Source organism: Miniopterus natalensis, chromosome X (genome assembly GCF_054644295.1).
Source record: "Miniopterus natalensis isolate mMinNat1 chromosome X, mMinNat1.hap1, whole genome shotgun sequence".
Taxonomy (NCBI): domain Eukaryota; kingdom Metazoa; phylum Chordata; class Mammalia; order Chiroptera; family Miniopteridae; genus Miniopterus; species Miniopterus natalensis.
The window spans coordinates 6,641,782-6,661,514 of NC_142103.1; the positions used below are offsets into that span (position 1 = coordinate 6,641,782).

Here is a 19,733-nt window from a genome sequence, read left to right on the forward strand (position 1 = left end):
GGAGGCCCAGCCCTGCCCCACCTGCAGCTCATCCAGGCCATCTCCAGGGGCTTTTCTATGCAAGTGTCCTCTCCAGCCTCATGCTTGGGACTTTCCTAAAATCTCTCAAACAAGCAGCAGCAGGCCCCATACAGCTTGATAAGTGGCCCCAGGCCTGGCACTAGAGGCAGCCTGCATTGGCTCATAGCTTGGCCTCTCCTGGACAATGCCAAGCCCAGCACAAGTAGCAGCAAACTACAGTTTGCTGTGTAACTCATGCTGGGTGGCCCTGGGCAAGGAACTGGCACAGGCTGACTTTGCACCTCCCAGGCAGCCCCAGAGACAGTGCACCTGGTGGTCAGACTTGACCACGCTGGATTACAACCCTACCACAGCCACGAGTGACACACTCAAGGGGCGCACTTGGTGAACACCAAAGCTCCACTTAAGTAAATCCTACTCCATAGGGGTGTCTCCAGCACAGCAGCTCTCTGGCTGTAGTTGCAGCTGATCCTCACAGCTGATTGGCCTGGGGGTCAATTCCTCCCAGTGACACCAATAGCAAACAAGGCTCAACTACAGCAGGACAGTGCACACAGCCCACACAAGGGAGCACCTAGAAGGCCCAGCTCAGGAGACTGGGGAGGCTGAGCCACTGGACTCTACAGGACACCTACCACACAAAGCCATTCTGTATATTCCAGAAGACACAGCAGCTCTTTCTAATACATAGAAACAAACACCTGGAAGCAGCCAAAATGTGGAAGCAAAAAAAAATGTCACAAAGGAAAGAACAGAAGAAATCTCTAGAAAAGGGACTAAATGAAATAAATCCAAGCAAGCTAACAGATAAAGAGTTTGGAATTTTGGTTATAAGGATGTTTAAGCAGACTGTTAGGGAAATAACTGAGAAAATCGATAACATAATAAAGGACCAATATGAAATGAAGGCTGCAGGAGCTGAAATGAAGAATAATTTACATGGAATCAATAGTAGAGTAGAGGATGCTGAGAGTCAAATCAGCAATTTGGAACATGAGGAAACAAAAAACACCCAACCAGAAGAGAAAAAAGAAAAAAGAATCCAGAAATATGAAAATAGTATAAGGAGCCTCTGAGACAACCTAAAGAGGCCCAACATTCGTATTATTGGGCTGCCAGAAGGAGAGGAAAGAGAGCAAGAAATTGAAAACCTATTTGAAAAAATAGTTACAGGAAACTTCCTCTCTCTGGGGAAAGATATAGACTTACAAGTCCAGGAAGCACAGAGGGTCCCAAACAAGAGGAACCCAAAGAGGCCCACAGCAAGACACATCATCATTAAAATGTCAAAGGTTAAAGACAAAGAGATAATATTAAAAGCAGCAAGAGAAAAGCAATTAGTTGCCTCCAAGGGAGCACCCATACGATTGTCAGCTGATTTCTCAACAGAAACTTTGCAGGCCAGAAGGGAGTGGCAAGAAATATTCAAAGTGGTGAAAAACAAGGAATTACAACCAAGATTGCTCTACCCAGCAAAGCTATCATTTAGAACTGAAGGTCAAATAAAGAGCTTCACAGATAAGAAAAAGCTAAAGAAGTTCATTACCACCAGACCAGGACTACAGGAAATGTTGAAGGGTCTTCTTTAAGAAGAAGCTAATGAACAAAAGAACCTGATGAACTAAATAGATCCAGAGACATTGACACAGGCAACAGACGATCATACTTCAGAGAAAAGAGGGAAGGGGGAGGTGGAGGGTGGGAAAAGATTAACCAAAGAAGTTATATGCATATATGCATAACCCATGGACACAGTCAATAATGGGGTGAAGGCCTGGGGAGGGGGTGGGAGTGAGGTGGAAGGGGTCAATTGGGGGGGGGCAAATGGGACACCTGTAATACTTTCAACAATAAAGATAAATTTTAAAAAAACAAGGTAGATCTATATAGTCATGGAGAGATTTCCAAGGCTTTATATAATGTGATATTGGAGTGATGTAAGTGTAGACATAATATTTTTTAAAATAAGAGAAAAATATGTGTTAACACACATATAGAAAAAAATCTGGGGGACTACACATCAAACTGTTAAGAATGAGTGTTTTTAAGTGTGAGATTTAGAGGGATTTTTACTTTCTCTGTTACTTATTTTAGTAATGTTTGCATTTTATACAATCATGTGTTACACTTATAATCAGAAAAATAGAGATAAATGAATAGATGATAGATGGTAGATAAATGATGATAGATAGATGATAGATGATATAGATAGATAGATAGATAGATAGATAGATAGATAGATAGATAGATAGATAGATAGATAGATAGATAGATAGATAGATGATAGATAGATAGATAGATAGATAGATAGATAGATAGATAGATAGATAGATAGATAGATATAGATAGATAGATAGATGATAGATGATGATAAATAGATGGTAGATAAATGATGATAGATAGATGATAGATAGATAGATGATAGATGATGATAGATAGATAGGTGATAGATAGATAGATAGATGATAGATAGATAGATAGATAGATAGATAGATAGATAGATAGATAGATGATAGATGATAGATAGATAGATAGATAGATAGATAGATAGATAGATAGATGATAGATGATGATGATAGATAGATAGATGATAGATAGATAGATAGATAGATAGATAGATAGATAGATAGATAGATAGATGATAGATAGATGATAGATAGATAGATGATAGATGATAGATAGATAGATAGATAGATAGATAGATAGATAGATAGATAGATAGATAGATGATAGATGATGATGATAGATAGATAGATGATAGATAGATAGATAGATAGATAGATAGATAGATAGATAGATAGATGATAGATAGATGATAGATAGATAGATGATAGATGATAGATAGATAGATAGATAGATAGATAGATAGATAGATAGATAGATAGATAGATAGATAGATAGATGATAGATAGATGATAGATAGATAGATGATAGATGATAGATAGATAGATAGATAGATAGATAGATAGATAGATAGATAGATAGATGATAGATAGATAGATAGATAGATAGATAGATAGATAGATAGATAGATGATAGATATAGATAGATGATATAGATAGATAGATGATAGATTAGATAGATAGATAGATGATAGATAGATAGATAGGTAGATAGATAGATGATAGATAGATGATAGATAGATAGATAGATAGATGATAGATGATAGATAGATGATAGATAGATAGATAGATAGATAGATAGATAGATAGATAGATAGATAGATAGATATAGATAGATAGATAGATAGATAGATAGATAGATAGATAGATATAGATAGATAGATAGATAGATAGATAGATAGATAGATAGATAGATAGATAGATGATAGATGATAGATAGATGATAGATAGATAGATAGATAGATGATAGATAGATAGATAGATAGATGATAGATGATAGATAGATGATAGATAGATAGATAGATAGATAGATAGATAGATAGATAGATAGATATAGATAGATGATAGATAGATAGATAGATAGATGATAGATGATAGATAGATGATAGATAGATAGATAGATGATAGATAGATAGATAGATAGATAGATAGATAGATATAGATAGATGATAGATAGATAGATGATAGATGATAGATAGATAGATAGATGATAGATGATAGATAGATATAGATGATAGATAGATAGATGATAGATAGATAGATAGATAGATAGATGATAGATAGATAGATAGATAGATGATAGATAGATAGATAGATAGATAGATAGATAGATAGATGATGATAGATAGATAGATGATAGATGATAGATAGATAGATAGATAGATAGATAGATAGATAGATAGATAGATAGATAGATAGATGATAGATAGATAGATAGATAGATAGATAGATAGATAGATAGAGATGATGATGATAGATAGATAGATAGATAGATAGATAGATAGATAGATAGATAGATAGATAGATGATATATAGATGATAGATAGATAGATAGATAGATAGATGATAGATAGATAGATAGATAGATAGATAGATAGATGATAGATAGATGATAGAAAGATGATAGATAGATAGATATAGATAGATAGATGATGGATGATAGATACATGATAGATACAACCACTTATGGCTATACTTGAGATTCTGCAGGCATATCTGTAAGTTCTGCTTAAATATGTGGTGTAGTGGAGTCCAAAAAGCCAGAGTTGAGTCCCAGTTCTGCCCCTTACTAGCTGTGTGAACATGGGCAATTAATGCATGCCAAAGCTCTTAGGGAAGTGTCTGGCATAGAGTGAGCAATATATGAATGTTAAATAAATAAACTCGCATTACTGCTCTTTCTCCTTCCTCCATGATAAGACAGGGATAATACTTTTCTACCTTGCAGGGCAGTCAAGGAAGATGATGCAATGATAACTAACATTTAGGTTATGCATGTGAGAATGTTTATAAACTGTGAAGTCCCATGTAATTGACAGCTGCCATGTTTGCCATTTTCATTCTTAGAAGCCTCTTTCTTCTACCACAACCTCTTTTGCACCCTCACATATGCAAGCACATCTGCACTGAGCTTTGCTGCAGCCTCCAGGCCCCTAACAGGGCTTGGAGGAGACCAGGCTGTGTAGAGGCAGGACAAGGGGCTTGGCCCTTCTGTTTGGTCAGGCAAGCTGTGTTCTCTACTGGGCCTCCCCAGGGTCTGCTTCAAAGGCCACGTGTGTCTTTGCATATGATTTAACTATCCATTGCAAATGTCTGCTAGGACCCCGCCATCTGTTCCTTGGAAATTTTTAAGTCCAAATTGCATGACGGCTCCCCTGAAACGTGTTCTCTCTTGATTTGTCTCCTCTGTGTGTCTTTGCCTCTATCCTGTTCCTTTTATTTTAAATTACATTTATTGTTTTCCCCTCTTTAAAAAAGAGGTGACTTTGCCATTATAAAAGTGATACTGTACATGGTTTTTAGTAGAAAAAGTGAAAGTAATAGAAAGTAAAAAGATGAGAACGAAGTCCAGAGTCCCACCACCCAGAGACAACCACCACTAACATTTCGGTATATTTCCTTTGGCTTTTGTGTGTGTGTGTGCACAGGTTTTGCTTGTTTCTATGTGGCTGAAATCCTAATTTATGAAAAATTTTATACTCCACTTTTCTCATGACATTGACATGTGTTTTTCACATTGGGAAAACTTACCTTAAACCTCATTTAAATGTCTATGTTACATCCCCAGGAATGCCAGGCACCATTTTATTTGTAGTAAGAAAATTCACATAGCATAAAGTTCACCTTTTAAATAATTTTAAAGTGTATGAATCAGTGGGATTTAGTACATTCATGATGGTGTATGGCCATCACCATTATCTAGTTATATAACACTTTTATCACCCTAAAAGGAAACCCTGTACCCATTAAGCACTCACTCCCCATTTCCCCCCTCCTTCTAGCCCCTAGCAACCATTAATTTGCTTTTTGCATCTTTGGATGTGTCTATTCTGGACATTTCATAAAAATGAAATCATACGACAATATGTGGCTTTTGGCATCTGGCTTCTTCCACTCAATATTTTCAAGGTTCATCCATGTTGTAGTATGTGTGAGTACTTCAATCCTTTCTATGGTTGCATAATATTCCATTGTATTTATATACCATAATTTGTTTGTTGATTCATCTGTTAATGGATATATTTGGGGTGTTTCTACCCCGTGGCTATTATGAACAGTGCTGCTATAAACATCTATGCCGTTCCTTTTGTTAGAACACATGTTTTAATTTCTTCTGGCTATATACCTAGCAGTGGGTCATATAGTAATTCTATGTTTAACTTATTGAGTAACAGCAAAACTGTTCTTCATAGTGGCTGCTCCATTTTACATTCCAGACAGCAATGTATGAGGGTTCCAGTTTCTCTGCCTCCTCTTCAACACGTTGTTTTCTGTTTTTTCTTCATTTGTAACCATCCCAGAGGGTGTGAGGAGGCAGAGAAATTATTCCCATATAGGTAATGTCATTTTTTCTTCAAATCTTGGGTTCAAGGCCCATGTCTCACCGAACATAATGGATGCCCTTAATCATAAAGCCAGAAACACACTGGAAAACTTATTTACTCAAGAATGATGGCCATTCAGCACTGACTACATGTGCTGGAGTACAGTGATAGAGTGAACTCATATTCATACCAGGTCCCTCACCTTAGCTAGCTTATATTCCAGAGAGACAGACAGTAAACAAGTAAAGAAAACAATTATAAGTTGTTAAAAGTGCTAGATAATGGGAGGAGCAGGGAGGAGGAGAGTGGGAATATCTATATAAGATAAGCTAAAGAAGGCCTCTCTGAAGAAGAGCCATTTTAGCTTAGTCTAAGGAGATTTAAAAGAGCTAGGGGTAAGAGATGTGGAGAAAGAGTGATCCAGACATGGGTAATAGCATGTGCAAAGGCCTTGAGGTGAGACTGTGCTTGGCATGTTCAAGAAATAGGTACTACTCAGCCGTAAAAAAGAAGGAAATCTTACCTTTTGTGACAACATGAATGGACCTGGAGAGCATTGTACTAAGTGAAATAAGCCAGTCAGAGAAAGACAAGTCCCGTATGATTTCACTCATATGTGGAATCTAATGAACAAAATAAACTAACAAACAAAATAGAAACAGACTCATAGATAGAGAACAGACTGACAGCTATCTGAGGGGAGGGGCTTTGCAGGGCTGGGTGGAAAAGGTGAAGGGATTAAGAAAGAAAGAAAAAATAGCCTCAGACACAGACAACAGTATGGTGATTACTAGAGGGAAAGGGAGAGAGAAAGGAAGAGGGAAAGGTTGAAGAGTGTATAGGGGGGATAAATGGTGAGGGAAGGAGACTTGACTTAGTGTTGTGAACACACAATACAATATATGGATGATGTCATATAGAATTGTACACCTGAAACCTATGTAATTTTATTATCCAATGCCACCAAAAATTTCAATAAAAAAGAAATAGGAAGAAAGCCAATGTGTCTGGAGTAGAGTAAGAGAAGAAACATGTTAGGAAATTAGGCCCAAGAGGCAGTGAGAGACCAAATCATGCAGTGCTTATTAAGTCTTGTTAAAGAGTTTTGATTGTGTTCTAATTGTGATGGAAATGTATTGGCATGTTTTGAGTAAGAGTGACATGATCTGACTTGGTACATTAAAGGATCTCTCTGGATGCTGTATTGAGAATAGGCTATCACAGAGCAACAGTGGAAGCAAGAAAAACACTAAGGAGGTTACTTTTGCTGTATTCCTTACCTCCTGCTCCATTCTGCAACTATTCAGTTCCTGACCTCAGTCTTCATCCCTTCTTTCTGGCTCTGCTCTCACCCCTTAGGCCTTGTAACAGATTTAGTTCCTTCTGTTTCACCCTTGGTATTATTCTTCCATGGACATGGTTTTGCTCCATACTCTGGCTCCCTCCAGTTAGAGCATGAGACATCCTCTGTTTGATCTAGACTTGGCCCTGTAAACCTCTTCTACAATGACCTTCACAGCTGAGAGGTTGGTGACTTGTCTGGAGCCTGTAGGGGACTGAACCTTAGTGATACCATTCTTTCAAGAATAGAATCTTTTTTTCCCCCTGTAATAAAATGATAAATTTCTCAGCAGTTGAAGGACAATTAGATCTAACTGATAACCTAAAAGAATCATTGCTTTGAATCATGGATTTGAGGCTTGGTCTGCAAAATCTTGTGACTGCTTTAAAGTGACCTCTGAATGTTAAAAGTCTGTACATCTATCATAATTTTTATTGACCAATGGCATTCCTTAAAAAAAAACATTCTAACCTATTCTTTTCAAGCTTTCCAAAATTCAATAGAAGGGAAGACTTCCAAGTTCATTTTACAAGGCCAGCATTATCCTAATTCCAAAACCAGATAAAGACACTACAAAGAAAGAAAATTATAGGCCGATATCCCTGATGAACATAGATGCAAGAATTCTCAACAAGCCCTGGATGATGTGACTCAGTTGGTTGGGTTTTGTCCTGTGCACAGAAAGTTTGCTGGTTCAATTCCTGGTCAGGGCACATGCCCAGGTTCCAGGCTTGATCCCCAGAAGGGGGCATGCAGGAGGAGGCTGTGGGCTCAATCCTGGATGGGAGACCTGCAGGAGGCAGCCAAATTGATCAACATTTCTCCCTGTCTCCCTCTCCCTCTCTCTCTCTCCCTCCTCCCCCTCTCCCTCCCCTTCACACTTCCTCTCTCACTAAAAAAAATGAAACCAATAAAAATATTTTTTTCAAATCTTCAACAAAATATTAGCAAACCAAACCCAGCAATACATTAAAAAGATCACACACCATGATCAAGTGGAATTTGTTGTTGGGATGCAAAGCTGGGTAAATAACTACAAATCAATTAATGTGCTGCACCACAAGCAAAATTGGAAAAAAAAAAATCATATCATATCAATAGATACAGAAAAAGGTTTTGACAAAATCCAGCATCCATTTATGATTAAAAAATACTCTTAGGAAAGTGAAAATAGAGGAAACATACCTCAACATAATAAAAACCATATATGACGAACCCACAGCTAACACCCCAGTCAATGGGGGAAAACTAAAAGCATTTCCCTTAAGACCAAGAACAAGACATAAAAGTCGTAGTCACAGCAATCAAACAATTTAAAAAGGCATCCAAATTGGAAGGGAAGAAGTAAAAATAATTATTTGCTGATGACATAATAACATATAAAGAGAATTGTAAAGGTTTCACTAAAAATCTACTGGGACTGATAAATTCAGTAAAGCAGCAGGATACAAAATAAACCTCTAGCAATCAGATGCATTTTTATACACGAATAACAGCTGTCAGAAAAGGAAACTAAGAAAACAATCCCATTTACAATTGCATTTAAAAAATACCTAGGAATAAATGTAATCAAGGAGATAAAAGACCTGTACTCTGAAAATTATAAGACACTGAAGAAAGTAGTGGAAGAAACCCTAGGCGGTTTGGCTAAATGGTTAGAGCGTCTACCCGTGGACTTCATGAAGGGTATTTTCTGTAACCTGATGCACATGAGACATTGAAAGAGATAATAAGAATACATTTTCTTACCTGAAAGAAAGGTAAAACTTGACATGAGAATCAATCCATAAAGCCTCTGATACGTGATGTGTCCTTTCATTGTCTAAACCTGTGTTCAAAAAGTCAGAAATATGCCCAGCTCAGATTCAGAACAAACAATTTTTAGGTGTATGTGACCACACTTCACATTTCACTAAACACTTTTTCCTATTGCTTATAGTCATGTCAGCCTGGCTGAAATCTCACAGATTGATTTATTTGCATACCCATTCAACAAATTTTATTGAGTGCCTACTATATGGAAGACACTGTGTTGCACCCTGGGAATACATTAGGAAATTAGCCCAGAGGAGAGACAGACATTAAATGCATAATTACAAAATGTGGTTTATTCAACCTTAATGTACACAATTTCAACACAGCAACTCTGGTTTTAATGATCCTAAACATTTTGAAGGAAGCATTATGTAAGAAGACCTTACTGGTAAAAGTAATTTATGAAATCATTTCTATTTTTGAAGCAGATCTGTTTAGAGAAAACTGACCATCTCAATACATTCACCCAGCTTCTCTCCTTAAATAATTGTATTGGGAAACTCACTGCAAATCCACCTTTCTCCAACCCAAACAGTGTTAAAACTCCAAATCCTACAGAAACATATTACAGAACCTTGTCAGGAGGGTGCTGATGGGCACTTTTTGATTTTAAATAAAATACACTTCTGAATGATTTACTACTGATTTAAACATTTCTTTTCCTATGGGATAATACAACATACTGTATTTCTTTCTACTTCTAAGCGGGATATGGAGTGAATAGATTCACTTTATATTTAAAGTAACAGAAGCCAATTAGGAAACCAAATGAAACTTGGGCTTGCTATGAGCACCAGCCATGAATAAGGCTCTTCACATGTACCAAGTGTTCGACTGCCATTCTCATTAGAATAATAAGGAAATTTGTATGATTTGGATGGATTTTTTTAAACTACAAGCTTAGAAGTAAGAGGATGTCTGAATATTTTATGACTCGCAAGGTGAAATGCAACTTAAATTTACAGAGCTATAAGAGTACCAGATAGAGAATCCTTAACTAGCTGTGAGAATATATTTCAGTCCCTTCATTTCTCTGGACCTCAGTTTCCTTATCTGTAAAAATAGAGATAATAATCTGCCTATTTCCCAAAGCTTCTATAGAAGAGGATCAAATGATGTGATATTTGAAAGGCAATTTTCAAAGCATAAAGTCCTAAAGAAATGGATGTGATCACTATCTATAAAATGGAATTTTCAACAGCAAACAATCCAATTTACATTTTCTTTGCATTTCCTCAAAACTTTTATAACAATCCCAAGGTATGTTTCAGAAACTTATGTGGCACCCAATAAGAAATCATGGGACATTCACACTATAGAATATACTATGCAGCCATTAAAAGGAATAAGGTAAGTCTATATGTCTGTCAGGCATAAAAAGGTGGGTTGAGGAAGAGGGGTTGGAATGAGGATCTTTCATTTTATGTACCATGCAGTTCTGTACTGCTTGATTCTTTTAAAATTATCACACATTACCTATGTAATTTTTAAAATTGAAAGAAAAGAGAAAGGAAGGGAGGGCTAGTGAAAGAGAGTGAAGTCAGGAAGGAAGGTGATGAGAGAAGTAGAAAGGAAGAATGGGAATTAAATAGGTTTCCTTTATACCTAATACCATTCTGTACTGTTTGATTATTTATGATGAGCATGCATTACTTTTATAATTTTTTTAAAATGAAAAAAGGGAAGGAGGGAAAGAAGAGAAAGAAAAAGAGAAAGAATAGGCATTAAGGACTTTTATATTATACTTCATACAATTATATGCAATTAGGTCCTTTTATGATGAATATTTGTTGCTTTTATAATTTTTTAAAAATTAAAGGAAGAAAGGAAAGTTGGAGGCAAGGAAGAAGGAAGGATAGGAGGGAGGGAGGAAGAGAAGAAAGACACTCACCTGAGAACTGGACTCCTTTAACTTCCCACCCCCGTGTCACTGTGAAGTCCAGAGGAAGAGTTTGCTTTACAAATGAACAGATCTGGTCTCTAAATCCCTACGTTTGATGGGAATGGAACAGGAGTCTCATTATCTGCTGGCAATGCTTCAGTCACCTCCTTTTCTGGATCAAGCCAGCCTCTCTGCTCTTAGCTTTTATTGGACTTATTGACCAGGACAGATCCTCTTTTTGTGTCTCATAGCACGTCATGAGGCTGCTCTCCCAAGCATGAAATCAGCATAAGCAAAGTTCTCAAGTTATTACAAACTTGCAATAACCCATTAATTTGAGGTCTCTTTCCCAGTTTTCATTAAGGATCATCTTAATCTGATTATCACTTTAATTAAATGGGATGTATTGGTGGGGTACTTGCTCACTTAACTAAGGTTGGTTTCACTTTATTGAGAAAATGGGGAGAGGGGAGTGTTCAGAACTATGAGCACAAAATAGAGGCCAAAGAAGTATTAATATATTCACATCTCACACTGTCAGTAAAGTAAAGCCAGCTGTTTATATTCACTGTAGATCCATTCTTCAAATTGCCTTCAAAATAAATACATTTACCAAACTGGGGGTTGTCATTTTTGCCCCAGAAGATGTCATTATAGCCCTTTTGGGAAGATGAAAATATCATCAAATCCCACCCAAGCATCCAGAGATGTTCCCCATCAGCCTCCTCATTTCCAGGACCCTGAGGTCGAGAGGGTAGAATGACTTGCTCAAGGTCATAGAGCTTATGAGAGGAAGAGCACGAGCTAGGACCAAGGGCTCCTGACTCCCAGACCAATACCTTTTCCTCTCCATCTCACACCTTAAATAGAAAAATTCAGTCTAATAAGAGGCTCAGTCTAACTATTATCTGTAAGCCAGTAGTTCTCCAGGTGGGAAGGGGAAGGAGGGTGGGGTATCAGAATCACCCATTACCCACTCCCAAGCCCAGAAACTGTTATCAGTGTGGTGGATGAGAGCCCAGGCTTTGCAGAAAGACAGGCAAGTTTAAACCTCAGTTGTGTGGTTTGGGGCCAGTTCCCCTAACACCTCTGGAGCTCCCAGTGCCCTCATTTGTAAAATGTAAATAAGGACACTTACTTCATATCACTGTGAAGATTACATGATACAGTGTGTGTAGAGTGCTTTAGCCCAATGTCTGGCACAGGGCTCCAGTGCCATTGCTCTTGCCCAGAATTCCACTGCTTCCCCTTTCAAATTATCACCAAGCTTATTGTTTATGGCCTGCTACCCACATGAGGTCACACAGCTTACAAGGGGATGTGGAGCAATTGCCAAGAATCATCTTGGCACTTCCCTAGCATTGGTTTATATTTCGCACCATGCCTGCTCATTGATCGGTCCCCACCTCCCCGCTAACACTATGAGCTCCATTCAGAGGTTCACATACTGCCTGGCACACAGAGAGCACTCAATCAATATTTGATTAATGAATGGCTGTGCCTTTCTCCCCAACTAAAGTGTGTGCTTACTGAAGACAGAGAAACACATCTCTGTTCTCGTGCCATGCCCCAGGAGTTAGCACAACACCTGGAACACAGTAGGTGCTTAATGAATATTTGCTGAACTGAAAAAGAATATAGAGAATATATTTATATATGCTTACATACATTAAGAAAATCCTCTGGAAGGAGACCTTGGTGACAATAGCTCATTTTTTTTAAAGGAGACTGAGAGGTCTTGGATGGGGGAAAACCTTGCTTTTCTCTGCATATACTTTTGTATTGTTAGAATTGTAATTATCTGCATGTGTTGCTTTATCAAAGAAAAGCACTGTGTTTATTCTTTAAATCCAATGTACCAAGTGAAGTAATTTATTGGAAAATGAAATGTGCAGAAAAAGAAAGAGGTTGGAATGCTTTGGTCAGGGAGAAAATGCCACCTGAGGAGAGAGGGTTTCAATGGGTAGTTTCCATTCTCTGGACGATTATTCAGGGAATGTTGACCATCTGTTCTCCATATCTACAGAGTAATAGGAAATGGACTGAAATTAAAGTGGGAGATGCGAGTTAAACATAAATAAGTCATTATTGATGATAGCCTAATAAACACTCGAAAAGGCTATCACTGGATGTTATGAGCCTTCCATCCCTGGAAACTCAAAGGTCTTGATAGCCATATGGCTCTGCTGATTTATGTGTCCTCCCACAGAGAGAGAGAAGGCTGAGCTTGTTGAGGCTCTGTCCCCTTTTCTGACACTAGAAGAAACCCTTAATCTGGTGACATTCCAGGCTATCATTGTCCCCCCTTCCCTTTCCTGGCACCCCACCAGGCCAACTGGGAATCTTATGGTTTCCACACAACATGGCCCCCAACTTCAAACCCACTAATGAAGTCAGGGATCAACCATACAAACAGTGAAAGGATCTGGTGCTGGAGAAAAAATCATCTGTGTTGGTGACTTCTTAAGATATTTTCAAGGACAGTTTCTATTATATTTAATTGCCACCTTAAACACTACCATCCAACTGATTCCTTGCTGGTTGTCATTACCATGTATATCTTCATACTTTTGCTGCACATGTGGGCATCCCTTAACAATATTTTGTATAATAATACTATAAATTCTTAAACATAAAATAAATGTGTATACTTTTAAACATGATATAAAAAGTATTATCACACCACAAGAGAGGTGGCACAGCATAATAGTTAATAAAATACGCTCTGAATACGGTCTGGGTTCCCTCCTGTCCCATTGCCTTAGCTGTTTCATCTGCAAAATTGGGATGATGATGATTATGATGATAAAGGTATCCACCTATAGTGCTTTTATGGTATAAATAATATATGTAAAGCATTTAGAGCACTGCATGGTACATAATAAATTTATAAGTATTAACTATTAATAGCTATTCTTTTACAACTTGTTTGGTCAGGAACATTTGATAATTCTAAAATGCTAGGAATTCAGCAGTGAGCAAAACAGATAACTGTCTTCATAAAGTTTGTGTTTTGATGGGAGTAGATGAATAATAAACAAGGAAAATAAATAACACATATATTAGAAGGGGATAAATGTTATAGAGAAAAATGAAGTGGGAAAGGATTTTTGAAAGAGTGTGGAGAGTGACATTTGAAGAGAGACCTGAAGGAAATGAGGGTGTGAGCCACAGGGACACCTGAGGAAAGAGCATTCCAGATAGGGAGAAATACCCAGACCTCTACAGGGCACTGAAGCCTTTCTGGAAACAATACTGAGAGTCAGTGTGCTGGGAACAGAGTGAGCTAAGGAAAAAACAGTAAGAGGTGAAGTAAGAGACTTCATGGAGGGCCAAATCAGACAAGGCCTGGTGGGCCATTTTAAGAATTTTGGCTTTACTCTGGAGAAATGGGGAGCCATTGAAGGGTTTTTTAAAAACATCAAACTTATAGAAGAGTTGTAAGAAAAGTACAAAGAGCTCTAGTATATCCTTCATTCAGATTTTTCAATTGTTAACATTTTGCTACATTTGCCTTATCTCTATTTACATGTTTTGAAACATTTGAGAGTAGATTGGAGATATCATATCCCTTTACCTCAAATACCTCAGTGGGCATTTTCCTAAGAACAAGAGTGTTTCTTACATAACCACAGTACAATTAGCAAAATTAGGAAATTTACCTTGATGTAATACTATCTCCTGTACAGTCCATATTCACATTCAGCCAACTCTGTCACTAATGTCCTTTATTGCAGTTTCTCCCTCTAATCCAGGATCCAATCTAGGATGACACACTGCTCTTAGCTGTCATCATTTTTTAGTATCCTTTCATCTGGAAATGTTCCTCAGCTTTTCCTTGATGTTCATGGAATTGACATTTTTAAGTGTACAGGCCAGCTATTTTATAGAATGTCCCTCAATTTGGGACTGTCTAATCTTTTCTCATAGTTCGAGTTATGTATTTTTTGGCAGGAATACCACAGAAGTGGTGCGGTGTCCTTCTTGGTTTTTCACATCAGTGTACACATGATGTCACTTTGTCCCATTAGTGAGAATGTTAACTTTGATCACTTGGTTAAGGTGATGTCCACCAGATTTCTTCACTTTAAAAATATAATTTTTCAATTTTTAATTCATAAGTGATCTGTGGGAAAGTACTTAAAGTCTGTAAATATCCTCTTCCTCCTTGTGTTAGTTAATTTGGGCTGTTATAGGAAATTATCATAAACTAGGTGGCTTAAGCAACATTTATTTCTCACAGCTCTGAGGCTGGTAATACCAAGATCAAGGCACTGGACAATTTGATGTCTGGTGAGGACCTATTTCCTTGTTCATAGTCGGCTGTCTTCTTGCTGTTCCTGTACATGGAAGAAGGAGTGATGGAGCTCCCCAGGGTCTATTTTATGAAGGCACTAATCCAATTGATGAAGGTTCTATCCTCATGACCTAATCACCTCCCAAAGTCCTCATCTCCAAATACAATCACATTGGAGATTAGGTTTCAACATATGGATTTGGGGGGGACACAAATATTCCATGTATAGCACTCCTCAAACCTTTAATAGTTTTAGTAATCATTGCTAATCTTTGCCTGATGGCTGCCAAACAACAATTTTCTACTTTCAACGTTTTTTCTACATTTATTAGTCAGCTTTCTACAAAAAGAGAAAGTTTTCCTTTCTCCCATATTCATTTATTCATTCTTTTTTTTATCAGTATGGACACATGGGTTCTTATTTTATTCAGTAGGTTATAAGCTATTACTATTATTTTTATGCTTGAACTGTCCTAGATGGAACAAATTGTCCAATGAGAATCCTTTCAAGCTGGCTTCTGTGTCCTTTTGACATATCCCCATGATTCTTTGAGCACTTCCTCACTTTCTTGCACAAGATATTCCAGGTTTATCTTCCATTTTCCCTGCCTCTGACCTAGAATCCACCATTCCTCTTAAGATCCCTGGCTCCATTTCGTGGATAATAGTGTCTAGATCTGGGCCATGACCAAGTTCTGAACAAAAGAATAACATGACCTGACATGTTTTTAAAGGATTACTCAGGCTGCTGTACTAAAAATTGACTCTAAAAGGACTAAAGAGAAAGCAGGAAGATGCATCAGTGTTGACAGAGTAAACTCTGCAAATCTGACCCTGTGGTTCTTCTGCCAAATCTTTTCAACAAATAATATCATTTATAAAGTAAAAACCCATTGCCTTGCTAAGAAAGCTCTTCCATGGCCTGTACCTTCAACTTCTCCTTCTTTATCCCCCACTGTTCTCCCTCAAATCCTATACTTTGCCCATAATGAACCACTTCAGAGTTCCCAAATGCACCATTCTGTTTCATTCTACTGTGTTTTTGTTAATGTTCTTCCCTTTGCCTACAATATTCTTTCCACAGCTTTCCCCTCACCCTTGACCATCTGACAACCTTTCATTCATCCTTCAAGACTCAACACAGCCATTTTTTCCTCTGTGAAGACTTCCTTGAGTAATTCCTTCCAGTTACATCCCATCCTAGGTATAATCATTCAGGTCATTGTGGGAACATAGAAGAAAAAAAAATCATACTTTGGGGTTCCTTTTGTTCTAATATACTAAGGATAATGATTGGTCCTATTGGTATTAGATCTTAGGAAGCTCAGGATCACTAGACCTGACCCCATAATACAAGTGAAGCACCAAAGCTGAAGTGCTGGAATCCTTGAGACTAAATGGGTAGTAGGACTTTCCGGAGAGCAGAGGCCTGCTCAGTCAACCCTGGGGATAGGGTTAGGCCAGAATTCAAAGAGCCTGGGCACAGAGAAGGGAGAGGTAGGCTTAGCTAACCAGAAGACATAACTCAGTTGTTTTGAGGCTTCTGTAGGAATGTGTCCCTTTCCTTAGTGCCCTCCAAATCTTATTGGAGCCTGACAGCCAGCTTATCTGACAGTGAGCTAAGGTCATCTAAGTAGGTCACACCCTTTAAGCCAGCTGGAAAACTGTGTAAGATACATTAACTTAGTTCTCCTGCAAAGGTTTAGCTTTCTGAAACATTTCCTTCAGGGTCTTGAAAATGAGCCTCATTTGCAGATCTTGGGTCTCATCAAAGTTATCCAGTGCCAACAACCTGCAGCCAAAGATCACCAGGAACACATTTGTGGTTGGACAAGTTGAGTTTATTACTTGGTGCAACAAAGGAGAACACATACCATGGGAAACCACAAGGTATCTCAAGAAGAGGAAGTTAGGAGACTTATTACTGGATTTGGGCTTTGGGTAATTTGGAGAGGGTTTAAGGAAGGTAGGGTTTGCTTTAGATAAGGTGTTATCAGAAAACAGGGCAATTTTATCATTGGGTATCTCAGTAAATCTTATGTACATGGAGGGCAGACTAAAAGGAGGACAAAACTGTAATTGGTAGAGAAGCAGCAGTCATACTAACCAGGAGAGGGATATATTTGACATTATGTAGGTTGCAGTAAACTTGGTTTTTTGTCTGTGCTTAGACAAAATTTTGAAGGGACCTTGCTTTGTCTTAATTTATCATGGTTTTAGAGTAGCCTTGACACTGGTTCTGTAAGATTATTTACGTGTAACAGGGGAATAGTGAGAGCTAGCTGAATAGCACAGGCCAGCTTGTACCAACATTGAGGCCTAGCTGTAAGGATTAGGTATCTGCCTGGATGTCAGGGGCCTGCTTGTTTTCTCTCTTTTGACCAAGGACAGATGAAGTCAGACTGCAAGACATTATTCTATGATTTCCAGATTTCTCCACTGCTGATCAGGAGGTTGTTTAGAAAACGTAGACCTTACTTGGACTAAGGTTAGTCTTGCCTGATTGCTGCAGGATGACAATGGCATTCTCTGATGTGAAAATTGCTACACAGTAAGAAGCCAATATAAAATGACCCTGGACAGTTTGCATCAGCCAACTATAACACAAGCAATTATCAGAAACATATATCAGTAACAGGTCTTAAAGTCAGAAGCTTAGATTATGAAACCCAGGTAATGAAAACACATCCCAGAATCTAATCAAGCCTGTCTTAGACAAGCAGTGTTTTTTTCTTATAATCTAGTCACAAACTCATCTGCTTACCCTGTAGTACTTATGTAAGTACATCAAGTAATATTTGCTGTAGCACAAACTACCCCTTGGCTGGCTAAGAGGAAATTGAGGGCTATGAGATTGTCCATGACAATTCTAGCTAATAAATAGACTAGTTTCTTGTGCTTCCAGAGCAGAAGTCTGTCATTTATGGCTTCTATTAGCAGCAGATACAAAATTTGGACATGCTTTCTAATTGTATTATCCTCATAGTGGGACCAGCAGTTAACAGTGTATGCATAAAGAGTGAATCAGTCATTACTCCTGAAAATTATCTTGAATAACCTGTGTTTGCCTCTTCTGGTGGCCTTTTCAAGGTATAAGGCTGATGTCCACATAAGAAGTAGTACCCTAATACACAGATTGCATTAGGAATATAAATATTATTAACTACAATAAAAGTGAGCCTATTTGTGTCTCTCAAGATGGAAAAAAAATCCCTTTAGTGGAGTTAAACAGTTTCTACAAAGCAGGTTGAAGAAAACAAACAGATCATCTCAACCAGGATATCCCCAATATTAGTGTTTGCTCCTGGTTGAGTAGGTCTTACTAATAAGATTATAATGATTTCAGCATAAGCATTTTGTTGATGTGAGGTCAAGGTCCAATTTTTACAAGACTAAAGGTTGGGTTTAATGCTGTGAGGGAAACAAGTACCAGAAGGAACCTGTAAAAGGGAATCTACCTCCTGAAGTGCTTAAAGGAACAGCTATTAAATTTTTGCCAGCAGGTTTATATAGAGAGTAAACAGGTACAGCAGTGAGTTAAATTTAGAGCAATGGTTACAGGAAAAACACATAAAAGAGTTTTGTTTTATTTCTTTTTTTAATCCTCACCTGAGGATATGCTTTCATTGATTTCTAGAGAGAGAGGAAAGGAGAGAGAGAGAGAAACATAGATGTGAGAGAGAAATATCGATCAGTTGCCTCCCATGCATGCCCCAACTAGTGATCAAACCCACAATTTAGGTATGTGCTCTGACCAGGAATCGAATCTACAACCTTTTGGTGTATGGGACAATGTTCCAACCAACTGAGCCACTCAACCAGGGCTTGTTTTATCTAAAGTGGTAGAAGGAGACATAGGGAAGTAAAAATAATTGGATGGATACAAGGGATGTCATATTAGTGTTCTAGAGGGCATCAAAGTAGAATAACAGGCAAGATTAGTGGAAGAGTAAAGGAACAGAAAAGACTGCGAAAACCAGAAAATTAATCTTGTTCTGTCATCTTGGGCAGAAGCTGTCCACCTCTGACATCAACAGTGTCTGGAGCATACCTAACAATCCAAAGTTTAAGGTGTCCAAATGGGATGGATCTTGGTAATCAGGATGAAGTGATATATATCTTTTGAGTTGGGAACCATGAATCCAAGGATCTATACCTTGGAGCTGTACTGCTGTTACCATTGTTAACAGTACCTGATACTGCCATTTCTGTTGGGGCTCAAGAGCACATCTTCTGCAGTGTCTTTTCTAGAAGACAAAATCTCCAGGGTTTAGAGCATGCATAGGCTGTTTGGATAGATATTTTGGAAATGTGGCTTGTATCTGTTGAAGATAAACCTGGATATATTCTATGAGTCTCTTGCATTAACTAATCATATCTGTTTGTGATAGGGTAGCATCTAAGGGTTAGGGTGAAAATTCCAACCACA

General features: G+C 37.9%; 1 protein-coding gene across 1 annotated transcript in view; it reads right to left on the minus strand.

Annotated features, from left to right (window-relative positions):
* The window catches only part of ADGRG4 (adhesion G protein-coupled receptor G4), an 89,508-nt gene extending 69,998 nt beyond the window's left edge, over nucleotides 1-19,510 (minus strand). Inside the window, 2 exon segments of the mRNA XM_087829439.1 lie at nucleotides 17,783-17,901; nucleotides 19,461-19,510. Coding sequence (XP_087685565.1) covers nucleotides 17,783-17,901; nucleotides 19,461-19,510 — 169 coding nt within the window.
* Nucleotides 19,511-19,733: the final 223 nt, after the last annotated feature.